Raw genomic sequence first — 21,714 nt, forward strand, 5'->3', positions numbered from 1 at the left:
TCCATGAAGCATAAAACTTGGATTTTCAATTATGCCATTGAAGAGGGGAAGTTCAATTTCATAATTGTCTACTAGAGAACTTCAGGTGAAGTTCGCCATTATTGGCAATCTACGAAGTTCTGTAGGAAATTCACCTAAAATGTGGTTGTTTTGGAAATTCACAAAAAAGAGTTTAGAAAGAGTCCCCACCCAACTTGGAATTGACCATGTGATTTGATTACCACCTAGATAGATCGTCTCTAGATTCTTTAGGTTTGATAACCACCCATGTATCTGACAAGTGAGCCCAGAGTTATTCAAACTCAAGAAACCACAAGATTTTGGAATCCATGAAGATCAACCATGTCATCATCAGTTGGCATCGCCTTGTGGTCAAACGCACTGGTAAGAGGAGTACATGAAGACTTTTGCAATGCATGAAGGACCTGCACGAGTAATGATTATCACCCAACTGAATTGCTTTTAAAGACCTGCACGAGTAAAGGCTTGTTGGCAAGATAATAGTCAAGTTATTACCGACTCCAAAGTATCATCCACGTCAACACTTAAAACGCTTTAGGCCTATTAAATGTCTTAACTTATAGGCAGTTAATTAGAATGTTATAGCATATTGAAACCAATGTCGAATCACCCTTAAAGTTTAGGTAGTTATCTACACTTAACCCAAAAAAGTTCTGAAGCTATAAGAATTACAATAAATGGTATTAACTCTCTCATATTGTCCACAATAATGGATGAACTGGAAACACTCAACAAGTGACAATCCCTTTGATCCTGTATAGTAAAGCGAGCCAAGTATAGTTGCTGAAGGCAAGGCCATCATTTAACCAACCAAAAAGAAGTAATGTGAGTTTGATCAGCTTTCTTCTAAGAAACAAACCGCTAACAACTAAAGCAGTACACAAAATTATTTTCTACACATATTAACAAATGATCCCTGGAAGGCCAAAACAGATTGCCGCTGATGACGGGTGCTAAAATGGAATACAAGCTCTCTTCAACTGTACATCCGTAGGGCCTCGTGAACCCTTCTGGCTTTCCATCCTTCAACTATGGGAACCTCAATCCACAGAAGAATTGGTTTCTGCAGTTTCATCCTCACTGAAGCTAGATGGCATCTCCATGGCAGTTCTGAAAGTGAACCAACGCCGTCAGAAAGCAGATAGACATGTATCTATGTCACAAACAAGTTTAATCCTTGATGATACTACATTGGCAACACAGATATAGTAATACTCAGTTAATCCTCGAAACGAAATGAAATGAAATTCAAATATAAAAAATAAAAAATTATTTTCGTCTAGGACAGAATTGGTACTGTTCCGATCTCATGCAGCTAAATTCGTGTAAAAACTTTGATTAAGTGGATTATCAAGATTCCAATTAGTGACGGCTTCATTCTAATGGCATTCCCACCATCCGTAATCTGAGCTTAGATTATACAAGAATCAACATGAAGAAGAATCCCCTCGTCAAAGTTCGACCCTTATTAGGGCAAATAGAATTTACTACAAATAATAGCACGTCATCCTGGTAAAGGGAAATGCCACCGTAACTGAAATAATAAAGTGAAGCAAATCAGTATGAACTCTAATGCTCGTCGGGAAACAATAACAGCCTAACCCAGAAAATATTTTGCCATCTACTGCATCTGCAATATTGACTCTGACATGTAAGATTGCTGCCAAACATTTAACATGCAGACATTAATTAAAGTGACTGGGGAAAATGTGGTGTTTGCAGGCTTAACTTAAGCAGTCAATAGAGAAAACAATCCCTAGTAAATATATATAAATTTTCATCTTGTATTTTAAAGACGGACAAAAATTGATGGTCACAATCAACGTAGAAAAAAGCACATCCACAATTGAAGGATGCCATACTAACTCTTTGATCTGATTTTTACGAGGTGGCATTTGAGCAAATGAATTTGTTCCATAGTCTCGTTGAGGGAAATTAACTCTGGCTTGTTTTGTAACCTTTGATCAGTAAGGAAAAAGGATGTCAACATAATACGAACCACCATACATAAATAAGTAATTGTATGTAGCTATGTATCAATGCCATGCATGCCCTATTAACATTGTCCCACCAAAGTTCATACTCACCGCCATTTCATCTGTAGAATTCATTCTTCTAAATGGATTGTGATAGCCTTTCATGGCCTTACATTCTCCGTCAAACTTCTCCTCCTGGAACACATAGCAATTAAAATAGTCACAAGGCAAGTAGTTTTGACATGAGAGTCGTTGAATAATAGAGCACATAAGTCAAAAGGTACAGTCTCAGAATGCTTAACCATAGAACTTGAAGGCCTTGACTTCAAGTACTCATTCCTTTGGACAATCTTGGGGCTCATAAATTTATTGTACTCATCTAAGCAAGGCTCTGTTTGTTCACTAGTAAATTTCCTACCATAGTTACCCTTAGATCTCATTCTATCTTTCTTATTGCTATTATAAGCAGAAATCCCTCCAGAAGGTTTATCATAAATATCCAAGGAGGAATTTTTTCCAGGGGAAGAATTGGTATCGTTGAGATAAGTCAACTTTTGTCTCAATTGCTTGCTCGATTTCTTCTCCTGAAGATCAAACCCATGCATGATGCTAGGATTTTCCTGCTGGGAATTCAACCTGGAGTTGTATACTTCATATCTCTGCAAGAGCATTAGAAGATGGAAAGAGTATCATAATAGGGAGGGAGGGAAAGGGGACAAGAGAGAGAGAGAGAGAGAGAGTTTAAAAAGCATTTCATCTATCTTGGGGGGGGGGGGGGGGAGGACATCATAGAAGAGTTTTATTTTGCTTCAATGAAACCAAGTATTAACAACCAAGTATTTGCTTCCAGTAAGGACACAAATTGAGGTGCAAGTTGCGCTAATCAAAAATTTCTATTCTAATTTCAACTTATGAAACTGCAATTTGCTTATATGCCAAGACAATGACGCAAGAGATCAAATGGTTCGTAAAAATGTGGCTGGTCGACTGGCAACACATAAGTTCAATTGACTTGTTAAGTTTTCCTTGCTGTGAATTTGTGATTGGTATATACTGAAAATAAACAAATAAATTAGCCCCATCACAAAGTTGTCACACCCTTTCCCACACCAGATCTGTCAAAGTGTAACAAAAATGCATTAGGTCTGCTTACAGTGCTTGGACTTAGTTGCCCTTTCACTCCAGAAATGTCAGGAGAACAGAGGATGGTATTCCCAATAGTGGATGGTTCTGTGTAGCAATGAACAAAACAGAAGTATAAGACTAGTCTGCAAGAACCTAATATATAAGTATACAAACAATACAGTTAATATTAAAAGACTGGAGAATCTGAATGGAAGCTAATCACACACTGCTAGAGTACAGCGTCAAGATAAAAGAGAGGAAAAGCAATGTTTAGCTTCTGTAATAAACATGCTCAAAAAATATGTTGTTGCTTCAGAATATTGCATACATCTAATAGTTCAAGAATTACAGTTAAAGGACTGTTGTGCTAATGCCAACACAGCAACTTGATTCTTTTAATTTTTTTACTTTATAAAAGTAAGAAGATGGGTGTTTTCATTAACAATATCTTGTTTTTTTTAACTTCCCACTGTGTTCCTTGTTAATATAATTGTCCATGATATCAATTTCCCCCAACAATATTCCGTCCTTATCAACGTTAAAAAAATAAAGAGTTAAAGTAGAAGCAAAAGAAATACACAATATGCAAATGTTTTCAGTTTGCATACAACAACAACAAATGTATGTTATTAGTCTAAAAAAAAATAGAAGTTCTTCAATCCACTAATCATCATAACTATCAAGATCAAGAAAAATCAAACATGAGAAACAAATGTAAACAAACAGTTCCATATGCCACATCAGAGAATGCACAGCAGAAATCAGACAAACAGGATGCAATAAGATAAAACACTGAGCCAAAGGAGTAGGGGAGTTCACAGGGAGACAGAGAGAGGGTAAAAACGTTGTGTGCCAAGGTAAATTAGTTGGATGGTCAAGCACTTGTGTTTCACTGTTTCAAAAGCCTAAATTTTATCTTATGAGCTTATATTAAAAACATTAGATTATACTAAAGGTTACATCAAGTTCAAGATTTCCATGTCTACGCTACTTCACTGAACAAGGCCCAGTGCCAGCAGATAAACATGAGCCTTCCATATAGAACAACTAACATAATAAAATGAAATGTCACACACCTTAAATATCTTGCTTCAATGATTTTACTCAAATTGACAATATTCATATTTATTTATATCACCTATGGACAAAACAGATTAAAATTGTAAAAAGAAATAAAAACTACACAGTAATCATTCGCACAAGGAAAATATGATGAAAAATGTGAGAGCATCAACACAAGCTAAGTAACAAGATCTGAAAAACAGTTAGCAAGCTTGCTGTTCTCAGATGACTATTTCATGGAATAGGAAATTTGATCCTATGAACAGAGTATATTATGATGTACCATGGCCAGAACCAATAATCGGGGATTCAAATGCACCACGAGGAAGCAAATCAAATTCTACACCTAATAGAGGACCATCCTCCCAATACTGCCTCCCGAGTTGCCTCTTAACAGCTGTAATAGCAGCATTTTCTGCTTCACCTTTCACTTTCATAAACCCGGAGGGCTTATATCCCATGTTTTCCATGCCCTTGGTATGTGTTAGATATCTAGAAGTTTCCACATCATACGGATCCTCCTTTCGAGTTAAGAGCCTATCTTGTAAAGACGAGCTACTTTCTGAAGATGTATTATCCATGTCACCAACTCTTTCTGTATAGTGGCTCCTATACTCGCGGGTGATATCTGCAGCTGTGAAATCATGCCCAGAAAGCCTTCGACTTTCAACTTCCCTTGGATCAACAAACCTATGCTCTCCATGTTTAGTGCTGCCACAAGAGTCCTGCCCAAGTCCACTAGCTCGATCCTGAATAACAACACTTGAACGATCTTGCCGTCCATTAGCTTGTGTTTCATCTCTTGACAATCTTTTGTCTTTTAACCTTCTGTGGCAAAACCATCCAGATATCTGCTTTTCTGACAATCTTAACTGCTCTGCAAGTTGTGATTTCATTTCCTCCGTAGGATATTTATGCTCTGGAAAAAGTAAAAAAGAACATTCCTTTGAGAAATTTGATGGCTCAAAACTGAGGAATACAAAACATACGCGAAGAGAAGCATCCTTACCATTATAAAATTTCTCCAAAGCCATAAGTTGGGCCGGTGTCTTGAGCTTTCTTTTCTTATTATTGTCTTGGGAATTTTTATTCTCCTCAGAATGCAGTTCATTTGATTCTAAATATCAACCAAAAAGAGGAAGAGGATATATTAGTCACAAAATGAAATCAATGATTGAGATAAATATACATCTATCAGGACATAATTGTTACTGGATCAGCTTCTATGTATGAATATAATGCTTCATTTGTTCAACTATAAATTGTGGTGGTAAAGAAAAATATGGCTAATGTCAGGGCATGTGAACAATCCGTGGATATGATGGGACTCGACAAAACCTCATCCCTATTTACTTGAGTTCAGTCAAAAAGATCCTTCACTATTTCACTAAGTTAGGACCACATCTTCTGTTAAGAATATATGCTGTGTTCTTTCAAATCCTGTAATTCTGGTGTTATAAAAATAATAAAAAAATAAAAAAAATAAAATATAAAAAAACCCATTCGTGGCATCTCTACTTAATAGGAAACTAAAGATGCTTTCCTCCTAGTCAACCTAACCCATTTTTTCTTTATTTAATAACATAAACTCTAATGAAAAAAAAAAACCAACATAGGGCACAGATAAGAGATCTGTCTCTTCCATAAACAGATCATCTCTCCATTCCCTGGAACCAAATTAGAAAAGAAAACACCAAAGCCTTGAGAAATGTCTCTTCAAGAATCTCCTGGCACGATATTCAATCACGTCACCAGTGAAGCCAACTCTTCATTTCTATTATCAAGGCTTCTGCTGTTCTGTCCCTACCACAACACCCAAATAGAGCCAAAACAGCCTATCGCCACAGGCTGACATTTTTCTTCTTGAAATCTTTCCCCATAATGAACACATACAGTCAACAGTATCAATTCCCACGAACCAACCATTCCAAACCAAAAGCCAGAATTAATCTAATATCGGTTTGTGCTGTGGGGGAACAAGGAAAGAAAGATATAGTCAGAAGATTCCCCCACCGTTTCGCTTGGTGCACACCAAGAGATAATGAAGAGTACTGCCTTCTCTTTTGGCATATTACATGTGTTGACTCACCAAGAACTACCAGCCAACCAAGTGACTTCAGATTTTGGTAAGCACCCAAGGCTTTCCAATTGAAATTACAAGGACCAAAGTGGTCGGTTGCTTCGAATTATCTAGCAATTAAAAACAAAAGGACATACAACAGAAAACTACTGACCCTGAATAGCCCAAATTCTCCTCTCAGCATGAGTAAGACACGTAACAAACTATTAATGAAAGACATCAAATGAGAGCGTGAGAGAGTGAGAAACAAGCAACAAGCTATGAATGGTTGCTTCTTGATTCAACAATATCAAAGACTACAAATCTGAAACTGAGAACTCTTACAAAGTTATTCTAGCAATGATAATCACAAGAATAAGTTTCTCCATTAACATTATTATGATTGTGGCTATTCCCATGGACCTTCTTTCTTGTTTGAGACAACAAATAATAAGACAACCGCCACATCTATGACAGACCTTCTGAGAGACATATAAAGTGGTGGGAAGATTATGCAATTCCTTACTAGGTTGCAGGAATCTGCTATATGGTAACAGGTTAAACAAAGCCTATCCAAAATAAATTTCCAAAATTAGTCACCCACTGATCAAATTGGAAAACTAGGAGGGATCCCCTGTAATGATTCCAAAAGAAAAATGAGGATCATAATTGCAAAGCTGCATCTTCCATGCAACTACCTATTTCAAAATCCAACAACAATATTGGATAATGAAGATCACACCTATATTTGAAAGCATTTCTGTTTTTGAACTAAACAATGTTTAAACTAAAACTGTACAAACAAACAAACAACTATACAAAATATTTCGGCATATTAAAATTCAAGCATACAAATATAGCAGCTCCAGACTTAACAAGTATATTAGATTCCCGTAACTTCAGTAAAATATGGTGGTCATGTGCAATTCTAAAAGAGTTTCTTAATCTCGTAATATCCACTACCGCTAGTGGGACTCTTAAGGAGGGCATTCTAATTTCTAAAACAGACAGTACTGAAGTTTGCTCATAAAAGATTATTGAAGCTTATGTATCGTCCGAGTCCGTTCCACAAGCTGGACCTATGAGTCAAATGTGCCAAATTGCATAAAAGTACAGGTCATGGTAGCATGCCAAACAGCATCCTCCCTCACAAGAATTTTTCCACACATTTTGTACATGGAAGAAGGCCATAGTTGCATTCCTAACATTATCCTGTTTCACAAGCATTTTTTAGATCGGATTAAGCTGTTTTGTGATACATCATGAGGCCCGCTTCAGATTTTAATTTCAATCATCAAAATTGTTTTTTTATTCATTATTCAATGATCAAGCTTGCAAAAAATAGACAAATTCAAAATCACTAAGACATCCAATTGTAGTGAAGAAAATACACAAGCACAATATTTCAAGAAAACACGAAAATGAAAACCATTTTATTAAGTGGTTATAAATGGTTTCAAATTTGACTAATTTTTTGAAAGCACGATATTTGACGGAAGACCTAAAAACTAGACAGTTTAGATCATTAAAATAAAACACGGACTGGGCCCTACAAGGGTGTCCCTCAAATAATCTTACTGGAGGAATCCCTCAATTGAAGCTCCCCCAAATAATCTCCCAAGTCAAGTATTACGAACATCATCTATACAAACATTCAAGCATTTCCTGAGATTTCCCCAACTAGATGCCTAATGCCGTCACCATAGCTTCTGTGCCGGTATACTAAATGTAATCCAGAAAACAACTTAGAAAAATTAATAACCCTAAGCCCAAAAAGCGTGACGAAAGCCAAATGTGGGAAACATAAAGCACTGTAAATATATGAAAATTTTATTAGGCCAAGTAATTTGTACTCATACAGTAGGAAACACAAACCACCATGATCAAAATGGCATTTTCCTTCACTTGTAAAAGTTTCTCAGTAATCAGAGCCCATATTACCCTCATTACCATTAAAACAAACTCTCCATGCATACAAAATAATCAAAATTCCGAAAACAAACAAACAATGCAATACCAGAAATTAACATAAATCAATCAGAAAATAGAAAACCCATATCTCAAAAGCGATCCGAGATAGAAAGGAAACGACGATACCTTCCATGGTGTGAGTTTCCGGGGAGGGGATTCTATCTCTTTGTTAGTTTTTGACTTGTACACGGCTAAAAAGCGTAGCCCAATAAACCTGATTGGGCAGATTGATGAAGCAAAAGAGTATGCAATTGAGTCTGCATGTTTTTGTTTGCACCCAATTCAATTTTGATTTTGGAGAGAGAAAGAAAAGGTTCATATGCAGGGCAATTTTCTTTCTTCTCTTCTCCCTCTGTTTTCCCTTCGGTTGGTTTGGCGTCTCTCTTCATCCGAACAAGCATTGGGTTAAATCCTTTCGGTTATTAATGGATAAAAAACCCGTTTAATTTGATTTCAACATAATTATAAGATAACATTGGTAATCGTAATAATATTATAAGGTGTAATTAAACTAAAAGGAGAAATTTTTAGTTGTGATGGGAATACGGATGTTTGTATGCTAAGTGGTGGAAATTTTTAATTTTTAAGTTATTAACCCTTTAACACACATAACCCACTATTTATATAGAGACACGTGGTGTACCATTTCGTGTGACGGTCACACTAAAAAATCTCTCAACTAAATGGGTCTTAATGGGTGCCTATTAACAATCTAATTGGTTAATTTGCCACGACACACTTGGGATGACAATTCTAACCGTTAAACTCGATAACCAAAAATAACCGTCCGGAGAAGTTTGGATATAAGAAAAAATCATGAATATTATTCAGTTATGGTTTTGGATGTGATTTTAGGATCCCCGATCCGTATCCTATCCGAATATGATTCGAATGACAAATAATATAAATTTGTTGTAGGCCTATTTGATTGAACGATCTAGGGTTTAGAGAGAGAGGGGGTCGGCCACTATTAGAGAGAAGAGATATTGATTTAATTATGAGGTGTGTTTGATTCACCCCATTGTGCCTTTATTTATAGTAGTAGGAAGGGTAAAACATTTCCCTTTAGGATTACAACATTTAATAGGTAATCTAATCTTAATAGGAATATAAGATACATTCCCATATTCCCTAGGAATTACACAATCACATTCATATTCTAAATATGACTGCAACACTTCCCCTTGAGTGTGTAAATACTCAACAAACCATCGCATTCGATCTTCAGCAGATAAGATAGAATAGTTGATGAAGTCATCGGCACAACGGGTGATTGCGAGTCTCAAATTAAAGTGAAGTAGGCATTTGCAAAAACTCACAAAAACCTTGCTATGGTAAAACCCAAGATAGGCAACAAACCCATAGACTAAGGAGAAAAGTAAGAAAATATGCATAATGTTTAAAACACTCGTCAAACTGGACAAAGGTAGTGAACTTATCGGAGTATGATCATCCCAAGATGGGCACCTCATTAAAACCTCGTTAGGTAGCAAAAACCCAGTGGGAAAAATGTTCCTAATCGTAGGAAAAAGTGTACATTAAGATCATGTGAGTATGCTTCTAGATACTCACCTTGAGTTAGACATAACTTCTAAATAAGATAACTACAAGCGATTCAACTCAAATAATTTACACATACCGATTCCTTGGACGAGCTTCTGAAATGTAGACTTGGGCAATGACTTGGTAAAGAGATTGGCCAGGTTATCCTGGGAACGAATTTGCTTAACTTCAATGTTCTGATGCTGCTGTTGCTGATGTGAGTAAAAGAACTTCAGCGCTATGTGCTTGGTGTTGTCTCCCTTGAGTATCCCTTCTTCAGCTGCTCGATACATGTTGCATTGTCTTTAAAGATCGTCGTAGGAAGGTCAACGACTGATGTAAGACCATTAGTGCTTCGAATATGTTCCATAACTTTTCTCAACCAAAAGCACTTACGCGATGCTTCATGTAGGGCAAGAATATCAGCATGGTTAGACGAAGTAGCAACTAGCGTTTGCTTGGTAGACCTCCAAGATATAGCGGTGTCTCTAACGGTAAAGACATAACCCGTTTGAGAATGTGCTCTATGTGGGTCAGACAGATATCCAGCATCTGCATAACCAACAAGGTGAGAATCAATCCGAGGGCCATAGGGGGCGACAACACTTGGAGATTTGAGGGTATAGAACAAACTCAAATTCGTAATACCTTTGAGGTAGCGGAAAATATCTTTAACACCATTCCAGTGCCTGCGTGTGGGCGCATTGCTGTATCTAGCCAATAGATTCACAGCGAAGGAGATGTTGGGTCTAGTGCACTAAGCCAAGTACAATAAAGCCCCAATTGCACTTAGGTAAGGAACTTCCGGTTCCAATATCTCTTCCTCATCCTCCTTTGGACGGAAGGGATCTCGTTTAGCATTTAGAGTCCGAATAACCATGGGTGTACTCGAAGGCTTCGCTTTATCCTCATTAAAACGTCGCAACACCTTTTGGGTGTAGTTCGATTGATGTACTAGGATTCTATCCGAACAATGCTCGATCTCCAGGGCGAGACAGTATTGAGTTTCCCAAGATCCTTCATCTCAAATTTCGATTTCAAGTGTGTAGCAATTTCCTCAAGCTCTGCGGGAGTCCTAATGAGATTCATGTCATCGACATAAACTGCAACGATTGCAAATTCGGAATGTGACTTCTTTATGAACACATATGGGCATAGTTCATTGTTCACATAACCCCTGACTTGTCAAATATTCACTCAGACAGTTATACCACATCCGCCCGTATTGTTTCAATCCGTAAAGTGACCTCCTCAACCTAATTGAGAGAGTGTTCTGTGGTCTAGAACTATTTGAGCCAGTCAATGGAAGTCCTTCTGGAACTTTCATATAAATTTTCGTATCTAGATCCCCATAGAGATACCCGGTTACCACGTCCATAAGCTGCACATTCAGTTTTTCGGAAACTACCAAATTGATTAGGTAGCGAACGTTATAACGTCCATTACGGGGGAATACATTTCCTCGTAATCAATCCCTGGGCGCTGAGAGAAGCCTTACGCTACGAGGCGTGCTTTGTATCACATTATTTCATTCTTCTCATTACGTTTCCTCACGAAAACCTACTTGTAGCAAACGGGCTTCATGCGTGGTAGTGTAGGAACAATAGGTCCAAATACCTTACGTTTCGCAAGCGAATCGAGTTCGACCTGGATTGCTTGTTTCCAGTTTGACCAATTGGTTCTATGTCGGCATTCATCGACGGAACGTGGTTCAATGTCATCGCTAAGCATGATGTCAGTAGCTACTGAGTACGAGAATGCATCATCGATGATCATCTCATTCCTATTCCAAACCTCATCCAATACTATGTAGTGGACCGAAATCTCACGATTTTCGGAAGGCCGACATGTTTCGTCTGAAGCATCACCATAATCTAGAATAACCTCATGCGTTGGAATGGATGAGTGAGCAATGGTCGGATTCAAACTAGGGTCACTAGTTGGTGCCATTTTCCTCTTCCGGTGTTGTGAATCCTTTGAACCAACGGGTCTGCCGCGCTTCAGGGTCGGAGCAGATGATTGGCTAGCCGCCAATGTACCTTGCCGCATGGAGGGTACGACCTCCCCATCTTTAGGGACGATCCGACCTTCCCAGGCGGGTTGTTGACGTACGCGGTACATCTATCCTTGCAGGTATGTTTGCAGCGGGTATATGTGATCTTGTCACCTTTGTTAGATCATTAAAAGCATCTGGCATGCTTTGAGCAATGCTCTAAAGATCTATAATTCGACACACCTTAGTTTCAGACTGGGTAGTGTGGGGATCTAAATGAGACATAGTGAGAGCATACCACGACAATTCGCGACGTTCTACATGAACATTAGCATGCTTATCTCCCCCTAACGATGGGAAGACTGTCTTATCAAAGTGACAATCCGTAAAATGTGCGGTAAAAAGATCTTCTATCAAGGGTTCTAAGTAGCGAACAATTGATGGTGAATCATAATCGACATAGATTCCCATTTTTCTCTGAGGACCCATTTTGGTACGTAGCGGCGACGCTATACGCACATAAATGGCGCACCCAAACACCTGTAAATGCGAGACGTTAGGCTCGTATCCAGTGACCAACTGTAACGGTGAATGTGGTTGGGCAGTGGTGGGCCTCAGGCGGACCAACATAGCTGTGTGCATTATTGCATAGCCCCAGGCAAATACTGGTAGTTTGGTTCTCATAACCAAAGTCCAAGCTATCAATTGAAGACGCTTTATGAAAGCTTCTGCCAGGCCGTTTTGGGTGTCAACATGGGGTACAGGATGTTCCACATTTATCCCTACTGACATGCAATAATCGTCAAAAGTCTGTGACTTAAACTCTCCAACGTTATCTAGTCGAATCGACTTGATCGAATAATCAGGGTGATGAACCCTTAGCTTAATGATTTGAGCTAGGAGTTTAGCAAACGCGGCGTTACGTGTAGACAACAAGCAAACATGTGACCATCGTGTCGATGCATTAACCAACACCATAAAATATTTAAATGGTCTACAGGTTGGTTGGATAGGTCCACAAATGTCCCTTTGAATCCTTTAAAGAAATTTAGGGGGATCGTGAATAATCTTTGTATATGAGAGTTGAGTATTCAACTTCCCTAAAGAACACGCTTTGCATGGTGAGAGTCCAACATAGGGATGTAACTTATGCCCGTGTGAAGATTTGAGGATACGGCGCATCATGTCACGTTCAGGATGTCCCAAACGATCATGCCAAAGCAACAAAGTGTCCGGGAACTCAGGCATAGGGTCGGCCACATTGTGGGCTTCTATGCCGCGAATGGTTGTGATGTACAACCCACTCGGCAAGCGTTCCAACTTCTCGTGAATATGCTTCTGGCCATATTCATACGAAGTGATACAAAGAAATTCAGAACCATGATCTTCAGTGGTTTCAAGATGATATTGATTATCTCGAATATCTCTAAAACTCAACAACGTTCTTCCGGAACATGGAGAATATAATGCCTCTTTAATGGTCAGAATTGTACCATTAGACAACATGATACGTGCTTTTCTGTATCCTTCTATTAGGTTGGATGAGCCTGAGAGAGTTGTTAAAGAAGCTTTCTTGGGTATGAAGTTAGTAAAATAGTGTTGTTCACACAAGATGGCATGCGTGGTTGCACTATCTGCCAGACAACTAACTTCCCCATTAGACATACCTAGAAATAAATTGATTGAATTTGTTACATGTATAAATATAAGTCCATTCATTCAATTAAGCAATTCGAGAAAATAATATCCATTCAAATAACAATCCATAATTCAAAACAAACCAAAACCAAACAAATTATTCCAAATACTTAGAAAAATTGTTCAAAATTAAACCATAAACCTAGCAAAATAGGGGGGGTAAGGCCGGCCACTCCTAATGGGTTTGGCCACTAGGGGTAAACACCCTAAATACATGTCTATTTTATTCATCCATAGGCGCTGACGCCTCCTGGAAATCCGATATCTCCATTGATGTAGTTGCATCTTCCGGATGATCCACATGTGCAAAGTTAGACTCACGACGGGAATGATACTTGGCAATAGCCTCAGGGGAAGTTCGGCATACGCGTGACCAATGATCCCTTGATCCACAGCGATAACACATGTCCAGTTCAGTAGAAGCGGCCTGAACCGGAGCTTTGCCCTTGTTCTTGAAGTTTGAGACCTTAGAGGCGAGTGGTGGACACTGCTGGGTCACATTTCTTCCCTTAAGTGCGGCACTTTGTTGACCCTGGGCCCGTGTTTGGGCTTTTCACCCATTGTCATGGCCACGACGGTTCTTTCATCGTTTATGGCTATTAGAATAAGTCGCATGCACTTCAGGTGCGGCGTTCGAGCCAATGGGTCGAGCTTGATGATTCTTCATCAAAAGCTGGTTCTGCTTTTTAGCGAGAAGTAAAACAGAGATCAAATCTGAAAACTTGGTGAATTTATGTGCCCTATATTGTTGCTACAAGACAATATTGGTGGCATGGAAGGTTAAATAGATATTCTCTAGGAGATTTGATTCGGTTAGTTCAACTTTGCAGAATTTCAATAGAGAACAGATTCTACAAACTTCAGAGTTGTATTCATTCACAGACTTAAAGTCCTGGAAGCGAAGATGCTGCCAGTCGTGTATTGCTTCAGGCAAGTATATGTCTTTCTGGTGATCGAAACGGTCAGCCAGAGCAAGCCAGAGGGTGCATGGGTCCTCTTCAGTGAGACACTCAGTCTGCAGTGCATCATGAATGTGTCTTCAGATGAAGATCATTGCATAGCCTTCTGAGCTTCATCAACAGGTTTGTCGGCGATAGGTGCCTCGATGGTGGCTCTAATACCCTTTGCAGTGAGATGGAGCTTCATGTCTTGAACCCACTTCAAATAGTTTCTTCCAGAGACTTCTAGAGCGGAGAAATCGAGCATGTTCAAGTTCGACATGTACCTAAAACAGAGGGAGAAAACATGATTAATCATATGGTAAGCCATACATATATCATAAAACATACAGGTTCTATAGACATGTAGTGGTTTAATTTATGCATGAAAACTACGGGTTTCATGTGGTATGTTTTGAATGAAAACTTCAAGTTTCAAAGGCACTAAATTTGAAACTATAGGTTCAATTTAGTTTTATGAACAATTAGTTCATAATGAGAGGTTCCTGCCAGAAACACTTAATGCAATATACTAACTAAGTGTAATGGATTTAAGGTTCTTCGGGAACTTAAGTGTGAGAGCTTCTTTACTACGAAAGTATGTGACGGTTCAAAGTAAAAAAATAAATTATTGAATCATTAATGTCCAAAAGTGATATTCAGGTCAATAATTTTGGATTCATTATCAGATTAATGGACTGCAGGTCACTTTTAATTAATTCAATAAATCGGGTCATACGAGGTCGATTGTAGAATAAATAATATTAAAATAGTATTATTGGATCGAAAATATAGCCCCAAAATAATTTTGGGCTTGGTGCCATGGGTTATAAGTCACAGGTTTGGGTGCCTTAAGCATACCGCAAGGCCCAAATATCTTTGGATGGTGGCTGCAGGCCACGAGATGGACATCAGAAGCCCCAATCGCAGTTGGGTTGTGTTTTGGGCCGTAAGGGTGTGCACAAACAGGTCCAGCGTATGTTGGCCTGTGGGTTTGCGTGGGAAAAACTAAGGCCAGCGCATGGGCTGGCTGCAGGCTGCGAGCCTGGTAGCCTAGTAACCTTAAAGATTGCAGCGTGCAGGGAATATGACCCCAACCAATCAGAGTTGGGTTGTGTGAAGGCTGCTGGCCTTGGTGCAAGGATGTAGGGCTGCAGGCCCATCCATTTGGATCCCAGGCCGATACCTGGTATCAGTTTGCACAGAGAAGGTGCGGTGTTGTGCCGCACCATGCCATAGTTTTCCCTTCTTTTTTTTCAAATCCCGTAGGGTTTAGGAAAAACCCTAAATATGCTTCTAATTTATTTTGTATAATGTGACTCACAAATTCCACATAACAATTTAATTGTGCGATGCATGAAACAAATATATATATTGACAAATATATATATATATTGAAAGGAAAATATAAACATAGAGGAGTTCATGCATCATGGGGAATGTTTTCATGCTTCATGGACGTTTCAAATATCTTCTTTTATTTTAAAAATACCTGATTAGAAGAAAACGAATAAACCTTTAAATTTGGTGGATGATAGCCTCCTCCAATGATGAGTCAATTCCTCAGCTTCTGGCAAGAGCGTGCTGATAACGTGTTGTAGGCCTATTTGATTGAACAATCTAGGGTTTAGAGAGAGAGGGGGCCGACCACTATTAGAGAGAAGAGAGATTGATTTAATTGTGAGGTGTGTTTGATTCACCCCATTGTGCCTTTATTTATAGTAGTACGAAAGGTAAAACCTTTCCCTTTAGGATTACAACATTTAATAGGTAATCTAATCTTAATAGGAATATAAGATACTGTTTATACCATATTTAGGGCCTCCGTATTTAGACCTCGTATAAATACTTGGGGGACTCAAATGTAATTATGCAATAAGGGAAGGGGCAAATATGTAATAAGTGAGGAGTCCTTATTCTATAAAAGGATTCCTCATCCTCACAATTAGGGGAGGCTCATTCTCACCCTCAGATGCCATTTCTGAAGCCTCTCTCAACGCTCTCACTCTTAGAGCTCTCTCTCTCCCTCACTTATCAGAGAAATATAATACAATCAGTGTGGACGTAGCCCAAACCTTGGGGTGAACCATGATAGCTCTTGTGTCATTTACATTTTATGCAGATTCACGGTCGGATTTAAGTTGTTCCAAGACCTCCGGTTTTGTGCATCAACATTTGGCGCCGTCTGTGGGAAACGACACAAAAAGTTATGTCGGTTCTCTCTCAATTTCTCACATCTGTCGTGAATCTGGAAAATCACAAAAAATCCAAAAAAAACCAAATATCTCTCTTTCCCTCTCTCTCAAGTTTGGTTTCTCAGAACAACAAACTTGTTCACTGGGTATAGATGATCAGAGACCAAGAACCAGACTTTATTCACGGGGCACCTTGTTGAGCCCGAGCTCGTCGACAGTTACTTTGAATGGGCTGGGCTAGTCTCTTGGTTCATGCAGCTTATGCGGGTCGTTAAAAAGGCCCGGACTAGTTTCTCTCCCCCAGATCCGTTGTCGTCCACCTTGCTTCCTACGCATATATCTATATACGTGCTTTTTGGCCAGAAATCAGGCAGTATTGCTGCAGAACCACTGACAACTCCACCGCCACTCTTTTCTCGAACCTCCGGGGTCCAATCAAGCCCATATCTGGAATTGGATCTCGCAACCTTGGGCTCGGCCCTGAAGGACTAGGGCGGCGCGAGTACCTCCGGGTGCCTAATATACAAGGTCCAATACAAAAAGGAAAGGAGTAAGAAGAAGCAAATTCATCGGTGCAAGCTCCTGATCTCATCAAGATTATTGAAACCTCAATCCTTACTTTTCAGCTTTTTCTAAAGATGGATAAGAAAAAACCAAGCTCTGTTCTTAACTTTTTTGGGAATCAAAACCAGGCTGTCATCCCAATTCAGCCAATTCAAACTTCTCTCCAGAAGGCTCGCTCCACATCGCCGTGGCTCTCGAACTCCGAGTACCTCCGAGGGTCAGTGGCTGCAGTGCCCTCCATCATCAAACACGTTTCTCTGCCGCCGTTCTTGCTCGTCTTCACCGGCAACGTGGAGGCCATAGACCACCGGTAACCAACACGGCCTCAGCGGCGACAATGTCAGAGGCAGCTACTGGTCTCTGCACCCTGGTCCGGCCAGTCTCCTCCATTGGGAGGAGAGCCAGTTTCCTGAATGATTCCAACACAAGGTCACGTATGTGGGCAAGCATTTGCGAAAGCTTTAAGCAGGTGGTCCCATGGAGACGCATGCAAGAAAAAATGAGAGAAATGGCCTCCTAAAGAAAGCCCTTCGGAACCGTTGGATCAACCAGATCCGACGATCCATTCCCTACTTGTTAAAAAAATTTGTGTGGATCCCAACCCTCGCCACTGCCTCGAAGCTTGATCAAATGATGAGGAAAGAGAAGCTCAAGGCCTCAAGAATTCAGAGGGAAGCACGTGGACATGCTAACGACGTTGCTGTCGCTCAAGGATGATACTGACGGTAAGGGTACCAAACTCACCGACACTGAGATTAAATATGTTGAAGAGGCCATATTCAAAGTGTTGTGTGCTGTTGCTATTTCTGGGTCCACCACCTCCACTGCATACACTTTCAGGTCATGCATCCATTTTTATCCTATCTGTTCATATTTTCTGAGTGATCAGACAAAGAGAGATGGGACATCACTCAAAACGCACAAAATCTGGAGAAAAGCAAAGACAGAGGTGCAAAGCAAAAATGAAAAGGAAAAGGAAAAGATAAAAGAAGAAAAGCAAAAAAAAATTCAATGATTACGATTCATTTTGTCTGTCAGGTGAAGAGACAGAGAGAGTGGTGAAAAAGAAACAAAAGCAAAACAGAAAAACGAAAGAAAATGCAAAGCAGAAAACAAAAGCAAAAGCAACGCACCAACGATCTGCAACTGTCGAAGCTTTTGTGCTGAAACCTTTGTTTTTTGTATGATGTAATTTTCTTATTTTTCGAAGACATTTGTATAAACCCCATCAGAGGGTAATAATACCAACAAGAAAAAAAAAAAAAAAAAGCCCAAAACAAATGGGCTGGCATGTTGTGGAGGGCAAAGGCCCATAAGCCCAAAATAGCACCAACCAGGTCATCAAAAGTACACTCAGTACTCCACAATTATTCGGCAACCTGCCACTATTACCACCAACCAGGTGACCAAAAGTACGCCTAGTACTCCACAATTATTCGGCAACCCGCCGCTATTACCACCAACCAGGTGACCAAAAGTACCCCCAGTACTCCAAAATTATTCGGCAACCCGCCACTATTACCATCAACCAAGTGATGAAATGTACAACCCGTACTCTAATATCATTTGGCAACTAGCCATTCATGCCACCAACCAGGTGATGAAATGTACAACCCGTACTCTCCTTCATGCCACCAACCAGGTGATCAAAAGTACGCCCAGTACTTCACATCATACATGAGCATTTCTCATGTCAATCATACATAAACATTCATAAGCATTACTCATGTCAATCATACATAAACATCCATGAACATCACTCATCCAAATCATACATAAACATTCATGAGCATCACTTATGTCAACATCCATGAGCATCACTCATGTCAATCAACATAAACATTTATGAGCATCACTCATGTCAATCAACTTCAAAAGCTTCATTTCCAAAAGTTCCAGCTTCGAAAGCTTCATTTACAGAGCTCTAGCTTTAAAGCTTCACTTGCAAAGCTTCACCTACAAAGCTTCAGTGCAGGGTATACAAATACCGCCTCCGAACAACCGCCACTTCGGCCCATACACGGATTCAATTTGAAGTCTCCAGCCAACAGATTCTATTGACTGAAGACTTGGGGGACTACATTATATACCATATATTGGGCCTCAACTGGGCCTCATGAAAAATACTTGGGGGACTTAGCCCATTATCTATGTACTGAGGAGCGATCCCTTATTCTATAAAAGGGACTCCCTCACTTTCATTAGAGAGCACTCATAAAAAATACTTGGGGAACTTAGCCTATCACTTATGTATTGAGGAGCGAGCCCTTATTTTATAAAAGGGACTCCCTCACCATCATTAGAGAGCAACGCCGCCAGCTGAGCAACCGCCTCGCCGCCAGCATCAACTCTAGCCCATCATTTATGTATTGAGGAACGAGCCCTTATTCTATAAAAGGGACTCTCTCACCATCATTAGAGAGCATCAACTCTAGCCCATCATTCATGTATTGAGGAGCGAGCCCTTATTCTATAAAAGGGACTCCCTCACCTTCAAACGTCGCAAGCCGAGCTAACCAAGGCAACATAAGCCACGAGCCGAGCAGCCTCGCAGTGTGTGCTACTTCTAGTTGAGCGTCATTTCAGATTGAGCACTGCCTTATATCGAGCATCAGTTCAAGACAGCATCTAGTTACTTCAGCCCACACATGGACTGAATTTCAAGTCTCCAGCCAAAAGACTCTCTTGACTGAAGACTTGGGGGACTACTGTTTATACCATATTTAGGGCCTCCATATTTAGACCTCGTATAAATACTTGGGGGACTCAAATGTAATTATGCAATAAGGGAAGGGGCAAATATGTAATAAGTGAGGAGTCCTTATTCTATAAAAGGATTCCTCATCCTCACAATTAGGGGAGGCTCATTCTCACCCTCAGATGCCATTTCTGAAGCCTCTCTCAACGCTCTCACTCTTAGAGCTCTCTCTCTCTCCCTCACTTCTCAGAGAAATATAATACAATCAGTGTGGACGTAGCCCAAACCTTGGGGTGAACCACGATAGCTCTTGTGTCATTTACATTACTTGCAGATTCACGGTCGGATTTACGTTGTTCCAAGACATCCAGTTTTGTGCATCAACAGATACATTCCCAGATTCCCTAGGATTTACACAATCACATTCCTATTCTAAATATGACTGCAACAAAATTATATATATATATATATATTTCTATATTCATTATTTTTTTTTGTCCAACGATAGATTTGTTAGATTAGAGAGCGGACGAGATTTGTACCTATATCATGGTGCAAGGACAACAACTCCTCTCTACCACTGTGGTAAAGGGCTATTTGCATTTGTGTACTCATTATTCACCGAACACATTACCTTGAGAATACAAAAGTTGCATTTTGTGGGAAAGTTCAAAAGTTTTGAATCAAAATCAATGAGAATTCAATGGTGTTTATGGGAGATATAAAAAATCAGCCAACATCGTCAATATTTTAAATTCAATGCTTTAATTTTTATACCCCACATGTGACAGCCCATCCCTAATTCTACAATTTTATAAATTTTAAAAGTGTGAATTGACGAAATTACCCTTAGAAGCGGGGGATGTTGACTTTCGTTGACCAGTGTGTAGTGAAACGTACAAAACATTCTTTTAGCGTATCCTCGTGGTGCTTGTCACTACGAACGCGTAGACGCAAGTGGAATCGAAATCGGAGTTACAGATAAAATTTTACGAAACATCGAATATCGAGGGCAAATTTGAAATTTCATGTGTCTCCCTAAATCTCTTCACCTCTCATGTGTCTCCCTAAATCTCGAACCCTCTTTCTTTCAAAATCCCTTAGGCCATCTCCAACCGAAGGTTGGCCAAAGGTCTCATTTTAGCCCTCTGGCCCTCCAAGATATTAATATTTTAATGAACAGTATAGGACCATATTTGCCTCCATCTCCAACTGAGGGCCAAAGGGCCATAAGGCTCATTTTAGCCCTGTTACAAAAAACCGTCTCCGACCGAGGGCCAAACATAATTTATTCTTTAAATTTAAAAACTACAACAACTTAAATTTAAAAACAACTTAAATTAAAAACTACAACTTATATTTAAAAACTACAACTTAATTTAAAAACTACAACTCAAATTGAAATAGAATGAAGTGAGATAGTATGGAATGATGAAAATTATGTGAGAAATAGTGTAGGAATGACTTTAGGTATTTATAGGGAAAAAAAGGGAATTTTTTAAATTCATAAAAAAAAAAATTGGCCCACAAAAAAAAAAATTGAATCCAACGGTAACTGATGTCAGCTAGCCATTGTATTTGAAGCCTACCATTCCTGTCGGATATAACCGACAACAATAATGAAAATTTTGGCCCGGCTGAGTTGGGCCAGCCGGTTGGCCATGTGGCCCTTTTTTGTCCAGTGGGGCCCACGAGCCCTTTGGCCTAGCCCTCTGTTGGAGACAGTTTTAAGGCTATTTTCAGGCCTTTGGAACCTTCGGTTGGAGATGACCTTAATCCCCTCAAACTTTTGGACCACACCCTATTCCTCTCTCTTATCCCCGTGTCTCCCTCATTTCTTCCATTATTTTATTTTAGTTTTTTTAAACACTT

At 39.5% G+C, this 21,714-nt stretch overlaps 1 protein-coding gene and 1 long non-coding RNA gene across 4 annotated transcripts in view; one reads left to right on the plus strand and one right to left on the minus strand.

Annotated features, from left to right (window-relative positions):
• Positions 1-21,714, plus strand: part of LOC126589627 (uncharacterized) — a 51,779-nt gene that overhangs the window by 9,505 nt on the left and 20,560 nt on the right. The gene's annotated exons all lie outside the window — the stretch shown is intronic.
• On the minus strand, positions 673-8,621 carry LOC126589625 (uncharacterized). Of its 3 annotated transcripts, none has more exons than XM_050254984.1 (8): positions 8,341-8,621; positions 5,194-5,301; positions 4,468-5,103; positions 3,151-3,227; positions 2,300-2,656; positions 2,109-2,192; positions 1,884-1,979; positions 673-1,131 (listed from the first exon to the last, which is right to left on the minus strand). In XM_050254984.1, the coding sequence occupies exons 1-8, from the start codon at positions 8,345-8,347 to the stop codon at positions 1,108-1,110; spliced, it is 1,389 nt and encodes a 462-aa protein (XP_050110941.1). In that variant the 5' UTR covers positions 8,348-8,621; the 3' UTR covers positions 673-1,107. The 3 variants fall into 3 exon arrangements, with proteins under 3 accessions (XP_050110941.1, XP_050110940.1, XP_050110942.1); XM_050254983.1 differs by having other exon boundaries at positions 1,888-1,979; positions 8,341-8,620; XM_050254985.1 differs by lacking the exon at positions 1,884-1,979 and having other exon boundaries at positions 8,341-8,620.

The sequence above is a fragment of the Malus sylvestris genome, chromosome 11 (assembly GCF_916048215.2).
Source record: "Malus sylvestris chromosome 11, drMalSylv7.2, whole genome shotgun sequence".
NCBI classification, from domain to species: Eukaryota; Viridiplantae; Streptophyta; class Magnoliopsida; order Rosales; family Rosaceae; genus Malus; species Malus sylvestris.

Bases quoted from the DNA above. Each gene is read 5' to 3' on its own strand.
- LOC126589625 (XM_050254983.1), bottom strand. The intron at 3,228-4,467 runs GTACATCATAAT...ATTGCTACACAG, and splicing joins GATTATTGGTTCTGGCCATG to AACCATCCACTATTGGGAAT. The intron at 1,132-1,887 runs GTTAGTATGGCA...GTTCACTTTCAG, and splicing joins CGTAAAAATCAGATCAAAGA to AACTGCCATGGAGATGCCAT.